General features: G+C 52.6%; 1 protein-coding gene across 6 annotated transcripts; it reads right to left on the minus strand.

Annotated features, from left to right (window-relative positions):
• Positions 1–254: 254 nt before the first annotated feature.
• On the minus strand, positions 255–20,531 carry PLCB2 (phospholipase C beta 2). 6 transcript variants are annotated; one of them, XM_053594669.1, is made up of 32 exons: positions 20,178–20,531; positions 16,919–16,996; positions 16,328–16,396; positions 15,555–15,695; positions 15,356–15,435; positions 15,214–15,267; positions 15,037–15,112; positions 11,798–11,898; positions 11,471–11,637; positions 11,231–11,377; positions 10,895–11,052; positions 10,558–10,640; positions 10,203–10,287; positions 9,558–9,720; positions 9,369–9,478; positions 9,164–9,260; positions 8,042–8,126; positions 7,784–7,908; positions 7,138–7,292; positions 6,451–6,615; positions 5,488–5,587; positions 4,875–4,979; positions 4,612–4,706; positions 4,415–4,490; positions 4,111–4,158; positions 3,770–3,995; positions 3,518–3,683; positions 3,351–3,427; positions 3,166–3,261; positions 2,345–2,402; positions 1,665–1,751; positions 255–1,307 (listed from the first exon to the last, which is right to left on the minus strand). In XM_053594669.1, exons 1-32 carry the CDS (start codon positions 20,259–20,261, stop codon positions 1,104–1,106), a joined length of 3,561 nt encoding a protein of 1,186 aa, XP_053450644.1. In that variant the 5' UTR covers positions 20,262–20,531; the 3' UTR covers positions 255–1,103. The 6 variants fall into 6 exon arrangements, 4 of the variants coding, with proteins under 4 accessions (XP_053450644.1, XP_053450642.1, XP_053450643.1 ...); XM_053594667.1 differs by having other exon boundaries at positions 4,111–4,191; XM_053594668.1 differs by having other exon boundaries at positions 11,231–11,395.
• Positions 20,532–24,927: the final 4,396 nt, after the last annotated feature.

Below are 24,927 nucleotides of genomic sequence, written 5' to 3' on the forward strand. Positions count from 1 at the left end.
TCTGTGTGGGGGTAAAGAGGCAGTGACATCATTTCCCAGTGGATGTGGCATCAGGACCAGCAGAAAGAGAAGTAAATCTTCGTCAAGCCATAGGCATGGCCATTTCACTGAACTTTGGAAGGGACCTCACCCTGGGTTCAGCTCTCAAGGGTTTTTTTTTTCTTCCTAGAACATTTTAGTTCAGGAGCACTGCACTCACCCCCACCCCATTTCCTAGTTGTAAAACAGAGGCCAGACTTCTTAGGCAGGAAATATTGGAACAGGGTTCTTTAGTAGACATAGGAAGGAGAAAAATAAATAAACCAAACAAATTCAGGAGAGAAAATGATGCTGACCTTGTCAGGCAGCCTGAGAGGGGTGCAGGTAGGAAGTGCCCTCCCCCAGAGAGAGGGGTGATGCCAGGATCAGGGTGGGAGAGTGTCCCAGAGGCCACAGCCCCACATGACTCAGCAGCTGAGGGCCAAACAGCTGAGGCAGTTTTTCCATGTCAGTCTCTCATCTCCAACAGGCAGAAGCTGAGGGAAGGGATGTCAGCCAAGGACCCTAGGAGAGGCCATCCCAGGGAGCTGTAGGTAGTGCCAAGTTCTGCCTCAAGGAGCTGACAACAGGCCTGAGATGGGGCCTGGAAGCCCAGGTGAGCTGCCCACCCTGAGGCAAGGGGTTCGGAGTTTGGGTTTGGTCCCACTTGAACCACAGGTTCCAGGTGGGTAATTTCAACCCTCCAGGTGAGGAAACTGAGTTTAGAGTGGGGTATCACTAGCTGCACACTAGGAAAGGCAGAGTGAAGCCAGGATCCCATTTCTAGCTTCCCATTCCATATTCTTTTGCCCTAACAAATATATGACACTTAAACAGAGATCAGGGAGAAGGATGGGGAGCAGCAAGTCAGCCTGGAGAAGACATCTAGGTCCAGAGAGGTCCTTGTCCTGATGGTACCTGACTCCTGCCTCCTCCTCTGTGCTAGCTGTTGAGGAGGGCTGTAACATCCAAGGGAACTCAAGCTTCTCAGTCTCAGTGTGCTGGAATTCTGTTCTGGGGGATAGAGTCATGTCCCAGAGAAGGGTCTGAACATCCTTGCTAACTGTCCCAGTGGGCTGGGGGCATCAGAGGCGGCTGTCCTGGACGTTGGCCTCTACTGTGAGAGGATGCTGCTCACACAGCTCCCCGGAGGCCTCAGAGGGCCACTCAGGCTTGTCCTCCACCTCAGAGGGGAAGCAGGTCCCAAGGCAGGCTCTCACCGATTCCTTCACCTCGGCCTCCAGACCCTTCATCCTGGCCTCATACTCTGCCAGAGCCTCCTGCTGGAACTGTGGAGACAGCAAGGACCATCAGGCTGAGGAGGGGCCCTTTGTGCCTCTCTGTCCCTGGGCAGTGGAAGAAAAGGAAGCCCAGTCTCCTCGTTCAGAGCTTCCAGGAGACTGGAGTTGCAGGGAGGGATGGTGGAGCCCATCGGGGAGCCTCTTCAGAGGGGGGATGCCAGCCAGGCAAAGAAATCTGCAGAGCTGCCTCACTGGACCCAGTGGGAACCAGCACCTGTGGACCCACTCATAACAGATGATGTCCCACTTCCCCCGACCTCCTAACTGGCAGTTCCCTGGAGCAAGGCCCCTTCACACCCTGGAGTCTGTCCACCTCTGCTGAGGGTTGGGCAGTGGTCCTGTTACCTGCTTTTCCATCTCCCGGATCTGTTCCAGGCAGGCCACCTGCTTCTCCTCCAGCTTCTCCTGGTGCCTCTCCAGGTTCTCCGTCATCTGGATGGCAGTGAGAGGCAGGGAGTCAGGACAGCAGACACAGGCAACCTGGGCTGGAATCCAGCTATAATCCCAGCTAACATGTAAAACTTTGGATGAAATCCTTAACTTTTGGGCAGTCTTTTTATTTTGTAAAATGAGGATACTAGTACCTGTCTCTCTGGATTGTAAAGGATTATATGAGACAACTCGTGGGAAGCACCTGGCATAGCACCTAGAATAGGGCAGGACTCAGTAGATGGTAGTTCTGTTACTGAGATTAATAATCCCCAGGGCACTTTGGGTCCATTCTCAGGAGGTGCTTCCTTTCTCTTCCAACTCCTTGGCACCTTGGGAAGCCCTTCCTACTCGCTCTTTGCTCACCTACTCCAATGCCATCCTCCCCTTGCCAGCTAACCTATATTGTTTCCATCCAGGGGAGCTGGTCAGAGAAAGACCCTTCAGGGTGGTACCTCAACTTCTATAACCAGGCCAGAGCCCAGGGATGCCCCCTCCCACCCCTAGCTGCATGGATGGCTCAGGACAATGCATCTCCTAATGGCAAAGTAAGGGCCTGGGGCCGCCCCTGCCCACTGAAAGAGAGAGAGACACACCTGCTTAATGACCTGTACCACTTCCTGGATATGGGAGTTGTTAATCTCTCTCTTCAACCTGTTGAGAAATTAGGGTTTTAGAAAAGGCAGCAAGTAATCTTAGCACTCTAGGAGGCCAAGGCAGGTAGATTGCCTGAGCTTAGGAGTTAGAGACCAGCCTGAGCGAGAGCGAGATCCCACCTCTAAAAATAGCCAGATGTTCTGGCAGGTGCCTGTAGTCCCAGCTACTTGGGAGGCTGAGGCAAGAAGATATCTTGTGCCCAAGAGTTTGAGGTTGCTGTGAGCTATGACACCACAGCACTCTACTGAGTGCTACAAAGTGAGACAAGGAAGGAAAGAAAAGGAGAGAAAGGCAGGAGGCCCCTGGTGAAGGTTGAGTGAGATGAAGTCTCAGGGTGTAGGGAAATGAAAATCTATCATAGGGATGGGGACCAGACAGAAGGGCCAGCATTGGGACCCAAGGAGGATGTAGGGGGCCACTGGGAGTCCTGGGGTCCTCTGAGGGAACAGGTGCCTCACTAAAACACACTGTCCTTCAAGGCTTCCATGGGAAGCACAAGTAGCCAGAGTGGCCAGGCTGCTGTCCCAAGGCTTCAGCTCCCTCTGAGAAGGCCGGATTTCCCTCCAGCATACTCCTCTGTCCAAGTAATGTTGACATCTATGTTCTGCTCTCTGATCAGAGGTGACAGGTGGGATCAACTTTTTCAAGAGCCAGGGAAGAGGCACATTTTGGGGAACCACGTCAGAATCCACTTGCAAAGAGGTCCCTTTCCACCTGGGGTGGGGTGTGCCCAGCACTGGGCCTTCCTTTCAGGGCTCACCTCTCCTGGGCCATCTTGTCTGTGGTGGCTTTGGTCATGGCCTGGATCCTCTCCAGCCTTTTGGCTTCCAGTTTTTTCTTCATCTCTTTAGTGTCCCTGCAGAGAGACAGATAAGAGTGATGTTTTGCAGAGCCCAAGTCCTTGCTGACAGCTGAGAGTTAGGTATGGGAGGGGGGCATTCCTACATCTCCGAGGCCTCCTTGAGGGCCTTCAGCTCTGCCGTCTGTTTCTCTGTGGCCAGCGCCATCATCTTGGCGATTTGCTGCGGGGAGAGGACGGAAGGGCTTGGGAAGAAGCCCCAGGTGGTGCAGAGGAGTGAGGGGCTTGGCTGGGTTGTCGCCCCCCTCCGCACCTCAGCCACCTGCTGCTCCTTGCATTTCAGGATGCTCTCGTACTGCTCCTCGCCCTGCCGCAGCAGCTCCAGCTCCAGCTTGTCCCTCAGCTCCCGCACACGCGCGTCCGCGCCCTCGGGGCCCTCTCCCGGCGCGGCTCCGGCTCTCTCCCCGCTGGGCAGGCTCCTGAGGAAGCCACGTGGCAACGGGCTGTGAGCCCTTGGCCGCTCGCCCGGGCGCCGTGGAGGGCACGCGGCCGCAGTGGCCCTTACCTCTTCTTGTGGGAGCCCTTTCCCGGGCAGAGCTTGCGGCCCCCGCCGCCGCCCCCAGCGCCCGGCGGCCGGAGCTCCGCCAGCTGCGCCGCGCCCCGCTGCAGCAGCTCCTCCCAGCGCCGCGCGCCGCGCCGCTCCAGCTCCCGCAGCTCCTTCTCGTGCCGCCGCTGCAGCTTCACGACGCCCTTCTGCTCCCGCAGCTCCTCCAGGCTGGCGGTCCTCGGCTCTGCGGAGACAGGGGTGACGCGCCGCAGCCCAGGCCACCTTGCCCGCCTAGCCCGCCAGGAGCCGCAGCCCTCCCCGGACTCATCCCCACATCTTGGGGGCTCACAAGTCCTTACCCAAGGCTTCCTTCGTGGCCTCCTCCCTGGATCTGGCCCGGGCGGTGGCTGCAAAAGCCACAGGATGGGCTGGCAGGTTTCCTGGGGACCCTTGACTCAGTTCGCTCCTCTGACCCCGACCCCCTGCAGAGCTTCCCCAGCCCAGGGTTTCAGACAGCACTGAACACAAACAGCCCAGTACTCAAGGATTTGACAGCCCTTCCCTCACCAGGTGAGAGTCGGGCGACAGTGTGGGACGTGTCTGTGGGTTCAGCCCAGGAAAGTGGAGGCCCTTCCACTGGGTGTGTGGACTCGGAGTGCATACCTGCTGACCCGTTGCTTGTTGGGGCCGAGGTCCCATTGGCCTGAGTGGCCAAAGGACTCCCAAGTGGGAAGGGCTTCTGTGTAGGGAGAGCAGGTTAGGAAGCGGCTCAGATCTTCTGGGACTCTGCCCCCTCTCCCCCTCCCCCAGAGAAAGCAAAGCTCCCAGAAGCCCTTGGCAGAATTCCAGGCAACACAGACCTCAGGCACACCTCCCATGGCCTCCTTGAGCTTCACAGACTTCTTGTCATGGGCACTGAAGAACTTGATGGGGTTGGTGAGGGCCACGGTGAGATCTGGTGCACAGGGCATTACCCGCCTGGTATGTATGGAGGTGTGCCTGGAAGCCTCCCCTGTCCTCACTCACTCCAGGATACCCTATCCTGCCCCACTCTGGGGGCTGGCTTGATGAGCCGGGATGGGAATGGACAGCCTCGTGCTCCTAGCGTGCCATGGGCTCCTACCTGCCCAGGCATCAGGTACATAGTCCTTCATCTCCAGGAAGACAAAGAGCGTGGGCATAGTGAGCGGCATGTTGCTCTCGCTGCGCAGGCACAGATGGTGGTACCCTATTGGACATGGTGGGATGGACAGTGAGCCAGAGGCCAGGCCTATCCAGCACTGCACACAAACAGCCCAGTACTCAAGGATTTGACTCTGATACTGCCCTACCCAGGCTGTGTTACTTTGTGCAAGTTACTTTAACTCTCTGAGGCTTTCCTCATTTGTGAAGTGGGGATAAGAGTGCCTACCTCATGTGATTATTGTGAGGATTAAGTGAGAATGTGTTATAAGCTCTCAGCACATTTTAAGTGCCCATAAATGTAAGCTGCTTGGAAAACTGCCCCAGTAGTTTCAGAAAATTACAGACATTCTGTTAGGTGGGCAGAGTTCCCACCTCTGTTATGTTCCTGGGGAGGTACTATTTCTGCCCCACTCCCTATGGCTGATGACAGGACGGGATTAGGTAAGACCTCAGGGCCCCTCCTGAAAGCTGCCCTGCCCTTCAGGCAGGCTCTTGGTGCTGGCTTTGGTTTTTGACCCCTGGGAACAGCAAAGATGGACCCCTCTTCTTACCAGAATGTAGGGCATTAATGGGGATGATGCGATGTCCAAGAAACTTGTTGCCTTCCTCCATCACAGCCACCCTGAGGGAGGCCAGCTCAGGCATCAAGATCTGGGGAACAAGACAAGCTAGGGAAAGGAGAGGGAGCCAATCTGCCCCCCTCCCTGGCTCCAGAAGGCTTAGAATCAGTATGAAAACATGGCAGGCATTAACAGATTTGTGAGGACAGACAGAGGGCATGCTCTAGGCTACATACATAGACATCTTCCCAACTCATGCCATGACTGATCTCACATAGGGAAGAAGGGCTGGATGTTCAGCCCAGGGCTGTGGGGACCGAGTGTACACTGTCCTTGGCAGCCTTGCCAACAGGTCTTTAATGGGGATGAAAGATCTCCATGATTCCACAGGACCCTCAACCCTGGGCTGGGAGTTCACATTTCTGCCTATAATGCTAACATTTCCATGCATGCACACACATATGCACAGCATAAAACCAAGTAAACATCTGTAACCGTGAGTTTTGGACTTTTTTTTTTTTCAGAGTCTCACTCTGTCACCCTGGGGTTGAGTGCTGTGGCTTCACCATAGCTCATAGCAACCTCAAACACATGGGTTCAAGCAATCTTCATGCCTCAGTTTCCTAAAAAGCTGGGATCACAGGTGGCCACCACAATGCCCAGCTAGTTTTTCTATTTTTCATAGAGACAGAATCTCACTCTTACTCAGGCCTAGTCTCAAACTCCTGAGCTCAAGCATCTACCCACCTCAGCCTTCCAAAGCGCCAGGATTATAGGCGTGAGCCACAATGCCCAGCCTAAGTTTTGGACTCTTACAAGTCAGGAGGGCACAGGGCAAGGAGTGGGGAGAGGAGAAGGAAGGTCAAGAAGCTCCCCTTATTTACTTCCTATTGTCTGTAAACAGAGGCCAAGGACTAGGACAAACACCAGCTCCTGCCCTGCCCTAACCCCCACCTTCTCAAAGACGAAGGGCTCCTCCTTCCAGACAGGATTAATAGAGTTGGTACTGGGTGACAACTTGGTACGATAGCGCCTCTTTGGGTCCCCAGGAAGGCCAAACAGCTCCACTTCCACATAGGTGCGCACACTACGTTCTGACAAGAACTGCCCGGAGATCACCTGGGGCGGGGAGAGGGAGGCCAGCATCAGATCCTCACCCAGGCTCTTGCCTAAGCACCCAGGGCTGCTGGATCCCCATAATTGAAATATCCATTGTTGGGTGTTGTGAAGAGCCCCATTCAGCTCTGGCCACCAAATCGGGGCTGTATGACTCGAGGGTTGCAGCTAAGCTCTAAGGACCAGGTGCTTCCAGCATGAAGTGAAGATGTGGGCCTCCCACCTCCCCAGCCAAGGAGAGAACAATGCCCTCCCCTTGGCTGGGGATCTTGCTGCCCACTCTGCCCACTCTTCCCCCTCCCCCACCAAAGCCTCAGCCCTTCCTGATGGTTTCCATGGGGACCAAGTGGCAGCCTCCAGTGCTGAGGAGGAGGCAGTTTCCAAGGCAACTTGCCACTGCACGAACTGGCTGGGACTGAAGTTTTCAGGATATCGAGGAGGGGCTGGGAATAGAAGGGTGAGTTCCCGTGCCATTTTCCTCAAGACCCCAGCCCTCCCAGCCACTTGTCTGCCCCAGGGTCTTGCCGTGATAGAAAGAGTGGTGGCTACCACCACGTCGATGCGGTCCACCGAGAAGGGATTGAACTGCTTGTCCAGCCGGCGCATGAACTCATGCTTGAGGAGGTAGCCACTCTGCCCATTGAACTCAAACACTGCCATATTCTGCTGCATGGGCAGGTCTGCAGGGACAGGGGCTTTCAGTGAGGAAGGCCTAGCCCTGGATCTGTGTTCAGTTTCCTACATATCTCAGCCTTTCTTGTCTGGCTAATGGGGAGATAGGGCAGACTGTGAGGGTTAGGGTTGCTCATATCCCAGCCTGGTTCTTTGGGATGACCCATCTCTCAGGAAGGGTCCAAAGCCTCCACAGCTGGACTCAGTAAGGAGCAAAGCCACACCAGGCCAAAAGTTCACAGTGAGAGTTGGGGCAGTGAGAACAGCTGTTCTCAAAAATACATGAGGCAGAGCAGCCAGAACTATGCCGCACCTGGGCATCTTCACGTACATGTTCATGTATGTGTAATTATATGGGCCTGAGCTAAGGCATGTATAACTAGGCATGTTTCCAGAGCCTAAGCAAACATTAGGACACCAAATCTGTTCTAAAGACCACCAGGGATCAGGAGGGCCAGGGGCCAGGAAAGGACTCTTAGGGTCCTGGGAATGCCCTCACCCATTGTCTGGAAGTTGAGGGCGACCATCTGGCATCCAGCATTCCAGAACATCTGGGGCATATAGTTGGAGGAGTCCATGCGGGTTCCCTTGGGGTAAATGCGGCTCATCTGGCGCTTGTTGTAGCTTCCCCAGAGTATAGGAGCCTAGCCCGAGGCTGCCTGCACCAGAGGGACCCAACAGCCTACCCTGGGAGACCTGGGCCCTGGCCTTCCCCGATCCCTCCACCACAGCCAGGATCCTGGCTATCGAAGGATACTCCACAAACTGCACTGCAGACTTGGAGAGCAGGTCATAAGCCTTGAGTTCCGTGAAGGAGGAGATGACATAACTTTGGTTCTTCTCTGTATGGGGAAGAAAACGTGGTGCTCCCATCAGGCTGCCCTCTATCTCAGCCCTGGCCTTCCCTGTGGAGCGGGTCCCACCAGCAAGAGATGTTGCCAGTCAAGCATTTCCATGGGGGCCTGAGGGTTTAGGAGCCCACCTCTGGAGAAAATGTATGGATAACAGTGCCTGCTGGGGGCAAAGGGTGTTTACAGGGGATATGCACAGGGTAGGGTATGTGCTGTGCTTCTGGAGAGTGAGGGCCACATGCCGAGGACAGGCACAGAGGGCATGGGAACATGGTGGGCTGAGCCTCAGGGGTCAATAGCTACTGTGCATGTGCATGCATACGGAGTATGGGCACATGCTGCAGTGTGCACAGGGAGTGAATCATGGTGCAAGCTAGAGCTGAACACATGAGGGGAGGGGCACGCTAAAGACAGGACCGCCATGGTTGTGCCCAGGTGGAAGTGCAGGTTGTGGGTTCAGAAATGAGGAGTCAAGGTTGCAGAGGTGCAACTATCCACGGGAGTGTACAGAAAGAGGTGCTTGTGTTGGAGATACACATGGAGAGTGAGAGAAATGCGCTATGCTTATGACCAGGGAAGAAAAAGGCAAATCGCAGGGTGCAGGGAAGAGCAGAAGGGGCACTCTGCACTGGTGGCTTTCTTTGCCTTCCACCCCCTTTCAGGAAGTCTCATCTCCCAGGGCTGGGGCTTCTGAGCTTGGGCCCCCCCAAGGTGCTATTCATCCCTGGGAGCCACAGAACCTGCAGGAGGCTTTCTGGCTGAGGTGGCCTATCATAGAAACTGGCCTGTCACTGACACACTACAGAGCATTCTGTTTGGTGCCAAGTTCCTCAGTACAGTGCTGAGAAACTGGGAGCCAATGCCACTTAACCAAGACCTTTGCCTGACTCCTTGGCTGGGTATTTATAGACAGGCCCCAAGTCCAGGGAAAGGGGAGATTCCCCTTCCTGTGGTCTAGGATAACCTTCTCCCGAATCTGGCCTAAACTCCACTCACCATCACCAGCATCAGCACTCACACTGACTTACGGGCAGAGAACTCAAAGGAGATGAACTTAGTGGGCTGGATGTAATTAACCAGGCTGGACATCTCCTCATAAGCTGTCACCTCCAGGCCTGCTGTGCCCTACAGAGGCAAGAGGAGAGAAGCAGAGGTGGGAAGCCCCTAGCCCAGGAACATAGAGGGCTCTGCAGTGGAGGATGGCAGAAGGGCCTCGGGACTATCCCCACACACCTCATCAGACTGCATCTTCTTTATCTCCTCTTCATCCAGGGTTCCCGACTCCTCCTCTTCCTCTTTCACCTCCTTCTCCTCCAGCTCAGTCCCATCCTCACCAGCCCACACTGTCACACACAGCTCTGTCACATAGGCTTCTTGAGCCCTGCCCCTCTGCCATTCTAGCCCAGTCCTCTCCTGACTTACCCGAGTCCTCGCTGGCTGGGGCACTGGAAGGGCCACTGCACTCAGTCTCCCCACCAGGCTCCTTGCTGAGGGATTCAGACCCAGAAAACTGGTTCTTTTTGTTCTTGATGAGAATCTTGCCCCTGAGATCCTCAGGGCTGGGCAGGGAGATGCCTGATTCTAGCTGCAGAGAGGCGAGAGAGTTGGTACCATCCCCTCACCCTCAGGGTGCAGCCTAAGCTCCTTACCACCAAGCGTGCTCCTCTGTCCTCTGCCTACTCCCCTCAACCTCCATTCTTGCTGAGATAAACCAATTTATACTTCAGGTTTCATCTTAGCCATCACTTCCTCCAGGAAGCCTTCCCTGATCCTCCAAGACCAGATGAGAACTCCCCAGATACTCCCATGACAATCACTGGGCTATAATGATCTGGTTACTTGTCTGTCTCTTCACTGGAAGGTAACGATCCTGAGGGCAGGGACTATGTCTTTGTCCTAACATACCACAAAGCCCAGCACAGTGTGTGACACATGGTAGGTAACACGGCCTCATCCCCACAATCCAACCAAGTGAACCCCATCATCTTCTGGGACATCCCCATCTCTAACCTGGCCCCCAACTGTCCCAGGCCCCAGACTCAAATGCCCATAGCAAAGTCCACTCACTGGGAACTTTTCCAGGGGCTCTGTGAGCAGCATATCCCCAAAGATTGTCCGGCAGTACTCGGCCATCTTAGCCTGTTGGCGGGGTCTGCAGGGAGCAAAGGTAGGTGTGGTTCAGCAGCTCAGCTCCAACCCTTTTGTCCATCCTTTTGTGCCTTGATGACCCAGATCAGGGGCCCAAGAGGTCAGGGAGGCAGGGACATAGGCAGGAGAGTGTGGGGTCCCAAGAAGATTATGTTGAGACCTGGATGAGAGCTGGAGGGGACAGTTAGAGGCTGAGGTCACTGGTAGGAGGGCGATTCCAGGCAAGAGACTCAGGGCTGGGTGAGAATGCACCTGAATGGGCCTGGATACTCACGAGTCCACATGATTTTCAAATGACAGGATGACAGGATAGGGGGAGGTCTTAAAGGCACTTTCTGCAATAGCCTCAATTGCTTCCTGGAGGAGAAGAGCACCTAGTGGGCAGAGATGCAACTGCCCCCTCCTCAATGATGCCTTCCCCACTCCCCAGTTTCAATCCCACACATAACTAAGTGGCTACTGTTGGTCCCTGTGTCCTCTAGTGCCCTACACTGGTCCAAAACCTTTCAGTCATTCCTTCCCTCTAGCTAAAGTCCCCCTAACACTAAGGCTTCTGACCAAGGGCTCTTCCCTCCTGACACTGCTACCAGCCTGCAAACCCTGCGTCTCACCTTGAAGAAGATGTCTGTGGTCATAGTGAAGCCATGGGTGATGATGGGCTCCTCGTCTGGGGGCTTCCCCTTCCAGCAGTCTAGCTCCACACACCGGCAGCCAGACAGCAGCACTTGACGGTACATCTCAGCCGAGGAAAGGCCTGAGAACTGGCCGGCTGAGCCAGAGAGTGGGGAGGGGCAGGGCATCACCCAGAGCAGTGCAGCTACCCCCTGCCCCACCCCACCCTGCTCTGTGCTACTGCCAGGGTAAGCAGTATGTGGGCAACACCTGTCAAGGATTCAGGGGACAGAAGCCATCCCCATGAAAGAAGAGATCAGCAATGAGGTTGCCACCTGTCAGATAGGTGTTGTGGGAGGAGTTGATGAAGTAATGATTGAGTGGCTGTGTCATATCATGGTGGACCAGCAGCTTGTCCTGGGCTAGCACACTATTCTCTGGTCCGCAGAGAAACCAGACCATGCCCTCAGGTGACAGCTGGCCTAGGTGACAGGGGATATCTGTCAGGGATGCAGCCCAGCTGCCAGGGCAAAAAAGAACCATGGAAGGTGAGGGTGAGTTCTCTTAGTCCTTACCCCTCTGCACGTTGATGCCACTGGGCTCATACTTGTCAATGAGTCCCTGCACCTGGTCAGGCCGTGCTGGCGGGAACAGCAGGGAGTTAAGCCGTGAGTCCCGCTGTTTCTGGTTGATGAACTTGGTCAGGTGCTCCTTAGTCATGTAGGGTTTGGCCTTAGCATGGCTGTAGGCGAGAGAGGAGTGCAGGTCCATGTTCCTTGGGCCTGGAGGCTCAGACAACCCCCTCTTCCATGCAGCCTCCTGATTTCCAGCATGGCATGGGGAAAAAGGGGGCTGTGGGCCACCATCCCTTCTCCATTCCCAGCCCAGCCCAGGAAGCTCACTAGGAGGTGAAGATCTCATCTATTTCTGGCCGAGGACAGAGGCTCATGAGGAAACTCTTGTAGACAGGTTCTGGGAAGTCCTCAGGATTGATGGCGTCATTCTGGGGAAATACTTTTAGCTTTAACTTGCAATTAAATATTAATTACTTTAGCTAGGCATTGTGGCAGATGCCTATAGCCCCAGCTACTAGGGAGGCTGAGGCAAGAGAATTGCTTAAGCCCAAGACTTTGAGGTTGTTGTGAACTATGACACAGGACACTCTACCAAGGGTGACAAAGTAAGACTCTGTCTTCATAAAACTTTAAAAAAAAATTAATTACTTAACTACAAAGAAAGAAAAAATGCTTTTCTGAATTAGGCTGAAGTCTTGTGTCCTGGCACCTTATCACCCCTGCCCTCACCATCTCAGAGATGAGAACCACAAAATAGGCCCAGCCCTGGGCAAGGGGACCTGGTCAGAAGAAAGGCTCAAGGCAGACAGAGGAGTATGAAGGCCACCCCAGGCACCCACTTCTCAAGGCCCTGGCTGCTGAGCAGGGAGCATGCTGAGCTGGTTTGCTTTGACACTGATTTTAGACAGCGACTAGTCCCTTGGCTGGGGTGGGATTAGAAATAAGAATGATCAGAATGAGGTAAAGAAGGGGTAAGAAGAAAGTGGTACTGCTTCCCAGGGCAGTGGGCTATCTTTTGGAGGTGTTTTTCTGTCTAAAATGGAGGGCACATTTTTAAAAATAAGTAATTTGTATATAAACATACATGTGCCTAACAATAGAGCCCCAATATACAGAAAGAATTGAAGGGAGAAATAGATAAATTGACAATAATAATTGGAGATACCAAAAGCACAGGAAGTAAAAAACAAAAACACAACAATCTGGACTTTTATAGAGAAATTAAAATTTAAAACTTTTGTGAAGATTGGGCTCAGTGGCACAAAATAATATACATGAGGCTGGGTGTGGTGGCTCACACTTGTAATTCCAGTACTCTGAGAGACCGTGCCAGGTGGATCGCCTAAGCTCAGGAGTTTAAGAGTAGCCTAAGCAACAGCAAGATCCCAACTCTACTAAAAATAGAAAAAACTGCCAGGCACTGTGGCAAGTGCCTGTGGTCCCAGCTATTTGGGAGGCAGGAGGATCATTTGAACCCAAGAGTTTGAGGTTGCTATGAGCTTTGACACTACAGCAATCTACCCAGGGCACAGAGTGACATTCTATCTCAAAAAAAAAAAAAAAAGTACATGTATATTGATAGCCAAAAAGTGGGAATAACCCAAATGTCCACTGACTGATGAATAGATAAACAAAATGTGGTATACCCACACAATGGAATATTATTTGGCAACAAAAAAGGAGTGAAGTACCAATACAATGTGAATAAACCCTGAAAACATCAAGTAAATAAAATCCAACATCAAAGACTACATATTGTATGATTCCATCTAGATGAAATACCCAGAACAGGCAAATCCTTAGAACAGAACCAGAGATTTAGTGGTATTCAGGGATTCTGTGCCTTTCTTCCCCCAAAACCCATTAAAATGTCTTTCAGGACATTTACTTTACCAGAAGGCCAACATCAGTCTTAGTTGGGAGCAGTGGGCCTAACCAGAAAAACTTGACTGGATCACCCCAAAAACCCATCCCATCTCTCTCTCTCTTTTTTTTTTTTTTTTGAGACAGAGCCTCAAGCTGTCACCCTGGGTAGAGTGCCATGGCATCACAGCTCACAGCAACCTCCAACTCCAAGACTCAAGCAATTCTCCTGCCTCCACCTCCCAAGTAGCTGGGAGTACAGGCGCCCACCACAACACCAGCCTATTTTTTGGTTGCAGCCGTCATTGTTGTTTGGCGGGCCCCAGCTGGATTCGAACCTGCCAGCTTAGGTGTATGTGGCTGGCACCTCAGCCACTTGAGCCACAGGCGCCAAGCCATCTCTCTCTTTTTTTTTTTTTTTTTAAAGAGTGTCTTACTCTGTCACCCTTGGTAGAATGCCATGGTGTTGCTCACAGCAACATCAAACTCTTGGGCTCAGGCAGTCCTCCTGCCTCAGCCTCCCAAGTAGCTCCCATTGTGGCCACCACGATGCCTGCCTAATTTTTCTATTTTTAGTAGAGATGGGTCTGGCTCTTGCTCAGGTTGGTCTCGAACTCCTGAGCTCAAGTGATCCACCTGCGTTGGCCTTCCAGAGTGCTAGGATGACAGTTGTGAGCCACCACACCTGGCCCCAAGCCATGTTCTGTCAGCGACCTCTACTGGGAAACAAGGAGAATAGATATATAAGGAGGACTCAGCCAGGATGGGAGCCCAGGAGGGAGGAAAAAAGGAAAGTGGATGTGTACTGACAACAGGCAGGCAGTGCTGGCTGCATGGACTGCAGCAGCAGCCCATCCCTGGCTTCCCCCACCCTATGCTTGGATCCCCCATGACTGACTTTGGATCAAGGAGTCACCAGCTCTGCAGACTATAGGGGACCTATTCCTCCTGGGATTGATGTGAGCATGTGATCAACAAGGGCCTTAGTTTTATTTATTTATAATGTTCCAAATTCCTAATAGGAGAAAATACTCTATGGGGTACAGATTGAGAGCTAAATGAGGCCCTGGCCAAGTGGGGGACAGGGCACTAAGATCCACTTCCTTAGCCAAGTGTGAACCCTGACTCAGGGCCATACCTGCCCAGAGGGCTCCTTTTTGTAATTCACATAAGGCACCTCATGTAGTGATCTTGCTTACAACTTGCAATTCAAAATTAATTACTTAACTACAAAGAAAGGAAAAATGCTTTTCTGTATTGAACTGAAGTCTTGTGTCCTGGCAGCTTTCACCCTTGGTTCCTGTCCTCTCCCCAATGCCCTGCAGAACTAGTCCCTTCCTGTAGCTTCCAGATCCCTGCAGACTGCCTCCTGGGGCTGTTGACCTCATCTTGCTCCTCCAGGCTGAAAACACTCGTGCTTGCTCAGCTTCCATTCCCAAGAAGAATGGGAGAGCATTCCACGTCTGCTATTTGCCTGGCCCCAGCACCATCCAGGGTGCAGATGACCTCCCCTGAACCCAGCATCTCACCCCCATGCCATCTCTGTGCCTGCTATCATAAGCAGTGGCTCTAGGGTTAGTTGGCTCTTTAAGTGGTCAACTGAGACTGTGATGTCATCTGGGTCTCCAGCCCCCCATTCCTGACAAGTTGCTCTGTAGTGGGAGAAGAATAGTGGGATGGGCTGGGGGTAGGGAACCACTCACCTTGCCTTTTGGGAGGTGGCAGGCACTGAGAGCAGCTTCCACCCTCTTGCGGTCAGCAGGAAACATCTGGAAAAAACTGAAGGGGCAGAGAAAGGGAGCAGGCAAAGAGAGGAGTCAGGCCTGGAGAGAGAAGGCTGTGGGGAGCAGGTGGCTGTGGCAGAGTGCTGGGAGACTCACTTCTTCACAGGGATCTTCCCTTCAGGGCTGAGCTGCATCTTGAGCTTCACTAGGCTGGAGGGGCAGAGAGCAGCCTGTCAAGGCCTGGGGCTGGCGCAGTGCCTCCTCCCCCCGCCTGGGTTGAGGCCAGACAGGTACTTACATCTTGTCCAGGAAGGTGCTGCGGGGGGCATTGGCCATCAGTGGGTGCTTGACCAGGGCCAGTACATCCTCAGCCCAGACCTATAAGGCCGCAGAGCACACCCATCAGGCCCCTAGCCACCCCATGGCTCAGCCCTGTGTCTCTTAGGAAGTCCAGGCTATCTGAGGTGCCAAGACCCAGGCCGGTGGTCCCTGTGTACCTTGCCCACGTTCTCCTTGTAGGAGACGAAGTTATGGAAGGTAAGCTCTACCATGTCAGGGCCAGACACCACTGTAAGAGTCTTCAGTAGAAAGTTGTTGTCAGGAAAGTCCATGTTGAAGACTTCCCGGAGTTTCTGGCTCTGCAGCAAATGATGACATGGTTAGAATTGGGGCTGTGCCCCCATCCCTGCCCCTCAGCCCTAGCATGGCCCATGGGGGCAGAATCCCATCTCCATCCCAGGAACCACAGGCCTCAGCATCTTCCTACCCCTGACTCCAGGATAGGCCTGGGAAGGAGAGGCCCATAGGAAGAGATGAGCCAAGGCATCAGCACCCGGAGTCCCATGTACTTTATCTGCCTCTTTTGCTTAAAGATAGATTCTTAGCTCCCAGTCTCAAGGAATCCTGCTTCCCACCAATCCCTTCCTACAATTTTCCTACCAACAGTAGGCAAATACAGGCAAACTAGTTGGAGGGTAGAGGTAAGCCACACCTCCTATACAGCTGGAGAGCTCTAGGGGCAGTAGCTGGGTCTTCCCCAACATCTCACCAGTGTCTCTGTGAACTGTGCCTGTGGCTTGGAAGCTCAGAGCCCAGGCAAGCCAGGAGCAGACATACCCCTTCCTTGGCTCAGGGCTGGGATCCTTGCTGCACATCCCAGGACCCATTCCCCTTGCTCCAGAGATCAGGCTTCTCACTCCCACAAGGACTCCTGCCCTTGCCCGTAGAGAGGGTGGCTGCACTGAGCCTGGGCTGCTATGGGCCCACCTACCTTGGGTATCTTGGCAAACTTCCCAAAGCGGGTATCCCGGATGCTGGTGATATCTAGAAGCTCTATCTCCTGGAGTGAGACAAATAGGTCAGGTCAGAAAGAACAGAAAGAAGAGAGCTTCCACACCCCTGCAAATCTTGGCCCACTGCCCTCTCAAGAAGCCAAGACTACCTGGGACCACCTCTACCTCCCACAGACCAGGTTCTCTCTACTTCAGGGGACCCCCGTCCTTCCCCTCTATCTGTTCCTTCCTGGCACAGGAGCTGTGACCTATAATCTTTCCTCCACTGTCCTGGACCCTTGCCAGTTTCCCTTCCTGTCTTTCTGCCCAGCTGCTGAGGTGTTTCCCTGATTCTCTGAGCCCTCAAGTTAAGGGCCACAGGCTGAGCATCAGCTTTCAATAGCAGCTCTTTTTCCTTTTTCTCCCTCCGGAAGGAATGCTAAGGCTAGAGCATCTGAGTTGGGGTGATTGTATCTTCCCTCTTAGAGCAAACAGCCGTGCCTACAGAGAGTCTCCCCAAGGCACCCTTCCAGGCCATTCTCCACTTCGTAGCATCCATGCCTCCACCACAGGAGGTAGGGGCTTCTCACCTTACTCTGATATGTCCAGTACAAGTAATAGCCCTTGGGGTCCACACGGAGGATAACTGGGGAGGCGATTGCTGTTTCCTGCAGAGAGAAGGAGCTTCTGTTCTGAGACCTCAGGGCAAGCTCCCTGGCCCAGGCCACTGGTTTCAGAGCCCATCATCTTCCTAGAGAGTGTCTTTCCCAGGAATCTGAAGGCATTTTCCTTTGTTCTCAAGAGCTAAGCACTGTGGATTGGGGCTGCCATTTCTGGGAAAGAGGAGGTTTCACTCCAAAACCCAAAGAGAGTCTCCCTCTAGACCCTAGACGAGGTCTTCACCCCCACATTACCATGGTCTCAAGGGTCATGGCTGAGCCAAAGGGAGCATATCTTTCCTCAAACTCTCTGCTACCACCCAGGACAGCCCTAACTCCTGCACATACATCCAAGGCTCCACACAATCCAGGTGCATACTAATTGCTCGCATGCCCAGCCTCCCCTCCATGAATGCGCCCCATCCCATCCATTCAACTGTCTCATAAAGACCCGGAGTGCCTCCCTACCCTGTACCTCCAAACCTGAGCACCCTTTTGAAAAGGTTCCCCTGAAATATGCTGAAACATGCTGGGGTTGGGGGCTGGTTCACAGATTCAGAAACCCTTCTAGGGAATCCCCAAGGGCTCACAGACTCCAGGGCTAGACCATGAGCTCAGTGTTTGCTGAATGAGCAAATGAATGAATAAATGAACTCATCTGCTAAATTTCTGTTCCACTCACGAGCACATAGGTTACTTTTTATTTTAATGGCCTTTGTATATGTATATATGATAAGATTTTAAAGTTAAAGTTTCCAACAAGCATGTAGTTACAGCATGCTAAACCAGACCAAATGCAGCATTTATCAAAGAAGTAATCAAAAAATGGTTCTCAGATCAGGAGTGGTTAGAATCTGGAGGGAAGAGAAGATTTTTGTGAGGAAGTCAATTCTAGAGAAAATTGTGTTGACAGCAGCTCCCTTCCTTCCCTAAGTGAGGGTTGGAGGTGCCCCATCCCTCACCTAAGTCTAGTGAGGGGTTTCAACTCCACTTGGACAGCTTTTGTGATTCATGCAGCTGTGGAGCACAATGACTGAGGTCAGACACCTGCCCAGAAAAGCACAGTGGGCCACAGCGGGGGCTGAGTCTCTGTGAGTCACAGCAGAGAGATGCTGGCATCTTGGGTGAGCCTGCACCCCAGTGTGTGTTGGGACAGAGAATGCATGAGTATTTGCTGGGGTCTGGAGTAGGCCCATTGGAGAGAGAGGGAAAAAGCATCTAAAGCCACAGAAGTTGAAAGTGGGAACAAGGGACTAGAAGCCATTGTGAGTGATCACCTAAAATAAAGATGTCAAGGGAAACTTGAGCAAGAGATCCACAGTTTAGAGGGAAGGGTCTCCCAAGAATCCTCAAAAATGTCCACCAGAAAAAGAATGTGTTTTGAGCTTCTCCCAGACTCATAGACTATGAGCCAACTTATGAGAGCAACCATTAAAAAAAAGAACTTTGTTACCCTTCTCCCACCTTCCTCCCTGCTGGAGGAAGAGCAGGGAATCCCAAGGCCCTTCTAGAGGGCAGCAGTCCTCTGAAACCATTCCTAGAGGGAGAAGGACGCAAGATGTAATTCTAAATTAAGGTTGAAGTTTTGATTATAACTAGTTTCTGAAATAGGACTGGGTTCTCTGATTAGCAGTGACCATTGGACTATTACCCAAGAATGAATGTAATATCTTGTGGCTTGCTGAGTTTCCTTCCATGACCAGGAGGAGAGCTTCTCCCACCAAATATATTACAAAGGATCCATGGGCGACTAAATAAAGTCAGGATTTTGTCATATCCTAGACATGGTGCTTATTCAACATGGTACAACATACCCATGTCATCTGTTAACCAGGCTAAATGCAGCCTGAAAGCAGAGCCCTGTCCGCATGTGCCCTGTGACAAGGCTTGGAACATTCTTGCTCATGCAGGTCAGGATCCAGGGAACATGCAGTGCCCCACTCTGGGGAGGGAAAGGGAGCAGCCAGGTACACAGGTGCTGGCTCTGGGAAAGAGTTACATGGCATGTCCCCACCCTTGGTGATCCCCTGCCCAGTCAGGTTACACACACTGCCCAGAGGAACTGAGAGAGACTGCTTCACTTTTCATTCTGAGCCACTTCCTTCATCCCACAGGCTCATGGGGCATGCCACCCCAATGCTACCACCAAGTCATATCAACCACGTCTCTTGTAGGGAAGCAGGAAGCATTTCACAGGGCCCTCGCCATGGTCAGAGCAGCCAGATCCCTCAGGCTAGCCCAGCCATGAAAGCTTTCGTCCCACCGTAAGATGGCCAAGCCAGCCCTATAGGCTGCTCCCTTTCCCCACAGAGCCTTCAATTCATCACTTAGGCAAGAGAATCCCCTAAGCTGAAGAGCTGGAGGTTGCTGTGAGCTGTGACTCCACTGTCACGGGGACAGTGCACAGCCTCCCCTTCCTGAAGGGGGTCCCCCTACTGTTCTCCCCAGCCCAAGAGAATCCCTGACCTACAGCAACGTGTTCAGGGTCCAGGAGGACCCAGAGGCTGGGTTGCAATTCCAGTTTAGGAAGGAACAGACACAGTGAAGACAGGCATAGGGGTGAAGCAGACAGGCGGGTGCCGGGGACAAGGCTGCGTCCAACAAGGGGAAGCAGAAGTCACTTATAACAGTTCCTTCCCGGGGCCCGGGGCCCGGGAGCAGAGGCCTCCTGTCCTCACTTGAGTCCAGAGGCCTTTTTGGCTCCCCCGACAGGAACAGAGTGGAGAACCAGGCTTCCCTGAGACAGGGGCAGTGCCCAGTGGAGAGGGGTGAAGGAGTCGGGTCTAGGCACCTTACCGGAGCAGAGCAGAATGCCTGAGCTAACAGTGAGAGCCTGGCTCACCTCTCCCTCCACCAGCCTCTGCTCCGGGGCCTGATTTCCGCCTACCGGGTTGCAGCCAGAAGTAACAATCCCTGCTATTTTGGGGGGCTTCAGGGCAGGACAGATCCAGATCCAAAGAGATGACCTCTGGTGCCCCACCCAGGTGGCCCACCCCCTTCTCAAACCCAGACACCCAGCAGCCCAAGGACACACACCCTCAGCCCAGCCTGTTTTATCCAGGCAGTTGTGTTGGCTTCCTGGCTGAACTACACAGGCGCCTGGGTCTTAGGAGACATAAACCAACCCTCTCACACCAGCACAGCCCACTAGCAGCCTGGCCCCACCACCCTGTGCCTCTGCCCCACTTACATCATCCCATTTGATGAAACGCTCCCCTTGGCTCAGATACGCCTTCACCTTGAGGGGCAGCAGGACAGGGTTGAGAAGAGACATGGTGCCAAGTGTCCCTCTCTGGAGAGGCTGAGTAGACACAGGCCGGAGGAGGAGGAGGGAAGGAGGGCAGGAGGGGAGACAAGCTGCGCTCACATGGCACCTTCCCTGAGCTGTCCGGAAGTCTGGGTGTTCTTATAGCCCACCAGTGGCTGAGGCTGAGTGCAGGGCTGAGAGCTGGGCCAGGGGCCCATCTGCCTTGTAAATCAGCCTCCTCCTGCCCTGTTTGCAGTGGGGGCTGTGGTGGCTGCTCCTGACCAGGGAGGCCGGGCTGCTCTGGAAGCTCCAGCCCCCACCCTGGGCCTCAGCACTTCCTACTCAGGGCTTCCTTCTCTATGCTGCTCAGAAGCGAGGTAGTCATGAAGCCCCAGTCACCTTGGAGCCCGGGCCTCTCTGTCCTAGTGGTGGTCCCTGGTCAGATCAGCCCAGGGCTGGGGATACTGCTGGGGATACTGTTGCTCAGGACTAGACTGAGGGGCAGGTGCAAAGTACTCAGTAGAGGAAGAGACCTCCACAGTAGTAGCAGGGTCTAGAGCAGGGGTTCTGACCCCAGAGGCTGGGATCATGCTAGAGGGAGGAGTTGGGAGTAGGGACAGCCACAGCTGGGACTGAGTGTGGTATTGCTTTTTTTTTTTTTTTTGAGACATGGTCTTGCTCTGTCATCCAGGCTAGAATGCAGTGGCATCATCACAGCTAACTGCAGGCTCACACACCTGAGTTCAAGGGATCCTCCCACCTCAGCCTCCTGAGTAGCTGGGACCACAGGCATGTGCCACCACACATGGATAATTTTCTTTCTTTCTTTTTTTTGAGACAGAGTTTCACTTTGTCACCCTTGGTAGAGTGCTGTGGCATCACAGCTCACAGCAACCTCCGGCTCTTCAGCTTAGGGAATTCTCCTTCCTAAGCCTCCCAAGTAGCTGGGACTACAGGCACCCACCACAGGGCCCAGCTATTTTTGTTGTTGTTGTTGCAGTTTGGCCGGGGCTGGGTTCGAACCCACCACCCTCGGTATATGGGGCTGGCACCCTACTCACTGAGCCACAGGTGCTGCCCTGGATAATTTTCTTTTTTGTGGAGACAAGAAGGGTTTCATAGTGTTTCCCAAACTGGTCTTAAACTCTGACCCCAAGCAATCCTCCCTCCCCAGCCTCCCAAAGTGCTGGGATTACAGGTGTGAGCCTGGATTGAGTGCTTTGAATAAGCAAAGTTTTCTAAACACCCATCTCCTCTTTCTCAATGCTTCCTCCCCATGAAAATGAGGTGCAAGGAAGGCAATCAGCCTCTCACCTACCCCATGACTCAGGCCTCCCAGCTCTGGGCCTGTGGGAGGACTGCACATCCATGACCAGCCACCCTGTACACAACTCTAAGTAGCCTTGCCACTGGCCCCCATTGGGCACTCCACCAGACTCCGGCAAGGCCCCAGGGCCTGGGGAAAGAGTGCTGGGACAGACGGCTGATCCAAGAGGCTCAGCTCTGCTCAGAGTCCCAGGTCTGGACAGTTCAGCCCCAGCCCACTTCCTCTTGCCTAACCTGCTCCTCTTATCACCCTTCTTCACCCAGGAGGGAGGTGTGGAGCTCTACCTCTGACTTCCTTCCCCTCTCAGGGCTTGGCTTTCTGCCTTCTTGGGCTCCTCACAACTGTGAGACCCTCACCCCAGCCCTAGAACTGCCTCTGCTGGTGGTCTGGGCCAAGACAGGAGGGAGGGAAGTTGAGGGAGGGCACTGTTCAGTGGGAATTAAGACTAAGATTAATGGCCAGACCTATAGTCCCGGCTACTCAGGAGGATCACTTGAGCCCAGGAGTTTGAGGTTGCTATGAGCTATGTTGGATGCCACTGTTTTCTAGCCTGGGTGACAGAATGAGACCCTGTCTCAAAAAAAAAAAAAAAAAAAAAAAGTGTAGTGATATTTATAACTGATTGATCACAAACAGTTATAGATTCCTTTGTTTTTTCTCCACTCCCACTGCTTCACTTGACTAGCCTTAAAAAAAAAAGACTAACCCTAATGAACTGTTCAATGGGGGCTTCAGCTAAGGGGATTCCCAGCATAAAAATATTTTCCAGAACAGCAATTCTAAAATCAACAGGATAGAGCCTGGAGCAAAGCCTGGCTAAAACCTCTTCCTCCCCTCTTTTCTCCTCTCCTCCCTCCCTCCAGCCTTGGACCTTCTGGGGGCCCCTTTGGCAGCCCCTGACTTCTGGTTTCCTCCCTGGGATCAGGTTCCCTCTCTGTCTGTTTGAGTACATTTTGCAAGGGAAATCCCTGTCCTTCTCAAAGCCTCTTGCACCTGTCACCTGCAGCTACCCTGGTCCCTGCATCCAAGTCCCTCCCTGTTATCTGCTCTGTAGACACCAGCCCTCTCTCTACTTTGGGCCCAGAATGACAAGCCTGGGGAGGGAGAGATACCAGCTCCTTACCTCATTTCAAAAACTTAAGATGTTCTCACTCTGGTCTTTTCTGTCTTGGCTCTGAACCCACAGAACAAAGGCTTGAGCATCTTTATTCTGTGATAGCACTGCCTGGAGTGCTCCTGAGACCTACACCCATTGAGTACAGTGTTCCTGTAATGAGAACCTGTACTGTCTTACCCACATCCTAATATCCTGCAAACCCAGCCCTAAAAATTCAGGAAGTCCAGGCAGCAAGGAAAGCTGAAAACCTTCATCAAAGAGGGCTTTTTTCTTTTTAAAATACATTTAGGTTTCTTAAAATGTGAGTTGACAAAAAATATATCATGTAAATAATAGTAGAGTGAATATGAAGAAAATCAGAAAAGTCACACAAAAGCCCAGTTTGGGAAATGTGGCCTTGGGCTGGAGTGGGGTGAGTGCGTACTAAACCAGGTAGAGAGCACCTGAGGCAGTAGCCAATCTCACCCCCAGGGCAGACAGTGGAAGGGCAAGGATGCCCCCTGCTGGGCACACTGGAAAGCATGTGAGTCCTGGGGAAAGGTAAGGAAGTCCCCGGAAAGCAAACTCTCCAGGAAGTTGCTGGTGGGTCCAGTCATTTGTGATCTGTGGAGACATGTATGCTGGGAAGTTAGGCACGTAGAAGCCTTGGGCCAGAGAAGGTGGTAAGAACCTATGTTCAACCCAGTGCTGCCTCCCAGGGACATGCTTGTGGTCTAGCGCCCAGGAGGAAGGTCCCAAGTTCACTTGCTCACTTGCCCACTTTCTGCAGGGACCCCATGCTTTGGTTTCCCAGTCTGCTCATCAGATAACCTTAGTAGTGGCAGCTGAACTTAGATCCATGGGTGCTAGAGTTACCAGCCAAATGAAGTGGTCAGATTAGGTTGTTTTTTTGCTTGATGCTATGACTGACCTGAAGAGCAGTGGGGTTCAAGGGTACAGAGGTCTGTTGTGCATTTTGGGCCAATGACTGGTTCTTTTGGAAGAAAGAGGGCTCAGTTTTTGCAGCCTCTGGGGTCTGTTTCACAGCCTGGCACAGGAGCCACAGTCATTACTCTATAAACTCAGCCACTTGCTAGCTGTTTATCTTGTGATACTTAACGCACTCGTAAAATAGGGACAAGAATGCCTCATAGGAAAGTTGTAAAGATTAAATAACATAATGGATGTAAAGTACCTAATACAGTGCCGGCACATGAGCTCAGTAGTACTATCATTATCTTTTCAAGTTATTCTTTTCTTATTAGCAGACACTGTCAGGGAAAATGTAGTTTCTTCTTTCTTCTTCCTCAGTATATATGCTGTTATTTCCCTAAGTGTTTTCACTAACTCATTCTTGGGATTTTTTTTTCTTTCAGCAGTCTGTGTGAATCAGGGGCTCGACCCACCTTCCCAGAGCAGGCTGAGTTATGATTCCTCCTGGCTGTGGACTTGAAGTAGGCCATCTCCAAGTGGCCTGAACTTGTGGAGCAATGATTAAAGGAACTCAAGTCCTGGGCAAGTTCCAGCCTTCCACTGGCTTCACACCACCACAGCCCCCAGGCAGGAGGAGGTGTGAAAGTGAGGACCACAAGCTGCCAAGCTGTCCAGCTATACCTCCAGCCTCCAGATCTGGCCACATCTACACACTGAGAGCTGAGTGTAGGTGGAGACAGGGGCAAGGCGGGGTAAGCAGGTGCTGAGGCTCCAACCTCTTAGGAAGAAGAGGAAAGGCAATCAAGAGTTTCCTAGAAGCCCAAGAGGAAGATGATACATGTCCTTTTTTTCCAAGCCCCTCTAAAACCACAGAAGGAACCATCTGGTGCTTGGGATTAGAAAAGAATCAGTCCTGTGTATGCCTCCCTTCGAAGTGCCAAAGTGGATCAAACTCACCCAGACGTGTAGTTGAATGAACACTGAACTCATCTCCAAGAAACCCAGATTTTAATCCTGACGAGAGCGAAGATTTGCTCTGTGATCTTAGCAAATCACCTGAGCTCTCTGATATTGAATTTTGATCACTTCTAAGGTTTCTTCCAACTCTAAATATCTCTTTCCAATCAGAAGGGCCAATCTTGTCACTGGTATCTCCTGCTCTTCCTCTGAGAGATGACAAATCTAGAGAAGAGAGCTGTGGATGGCAGGAAAGGCTTGGCTGTTACCCCAGCACATTCTTGGACACAATCACTCGTCTTCTCTGCCTCTGCTAATCAATCCCTCTGTGAAATGGACCAGTTTTCATAAGTGTGATGGAAATTAATTAGATTATGTCC

This window comes from Nycticebus coucang, chromosome 6 (genome assembly GCF_027406575.1).
Source record: "Nycticebus coucang isolate mNycCou1 chromosome 6, mNycCou1.pri, whole genome shotgun sequence".
NCBI classification, from domain to species: Eukaryota; Metazoa; Chordata; class Mammalia; order Primates; family Lorisidae; genus Nycticebus; species Nycticebus coucang.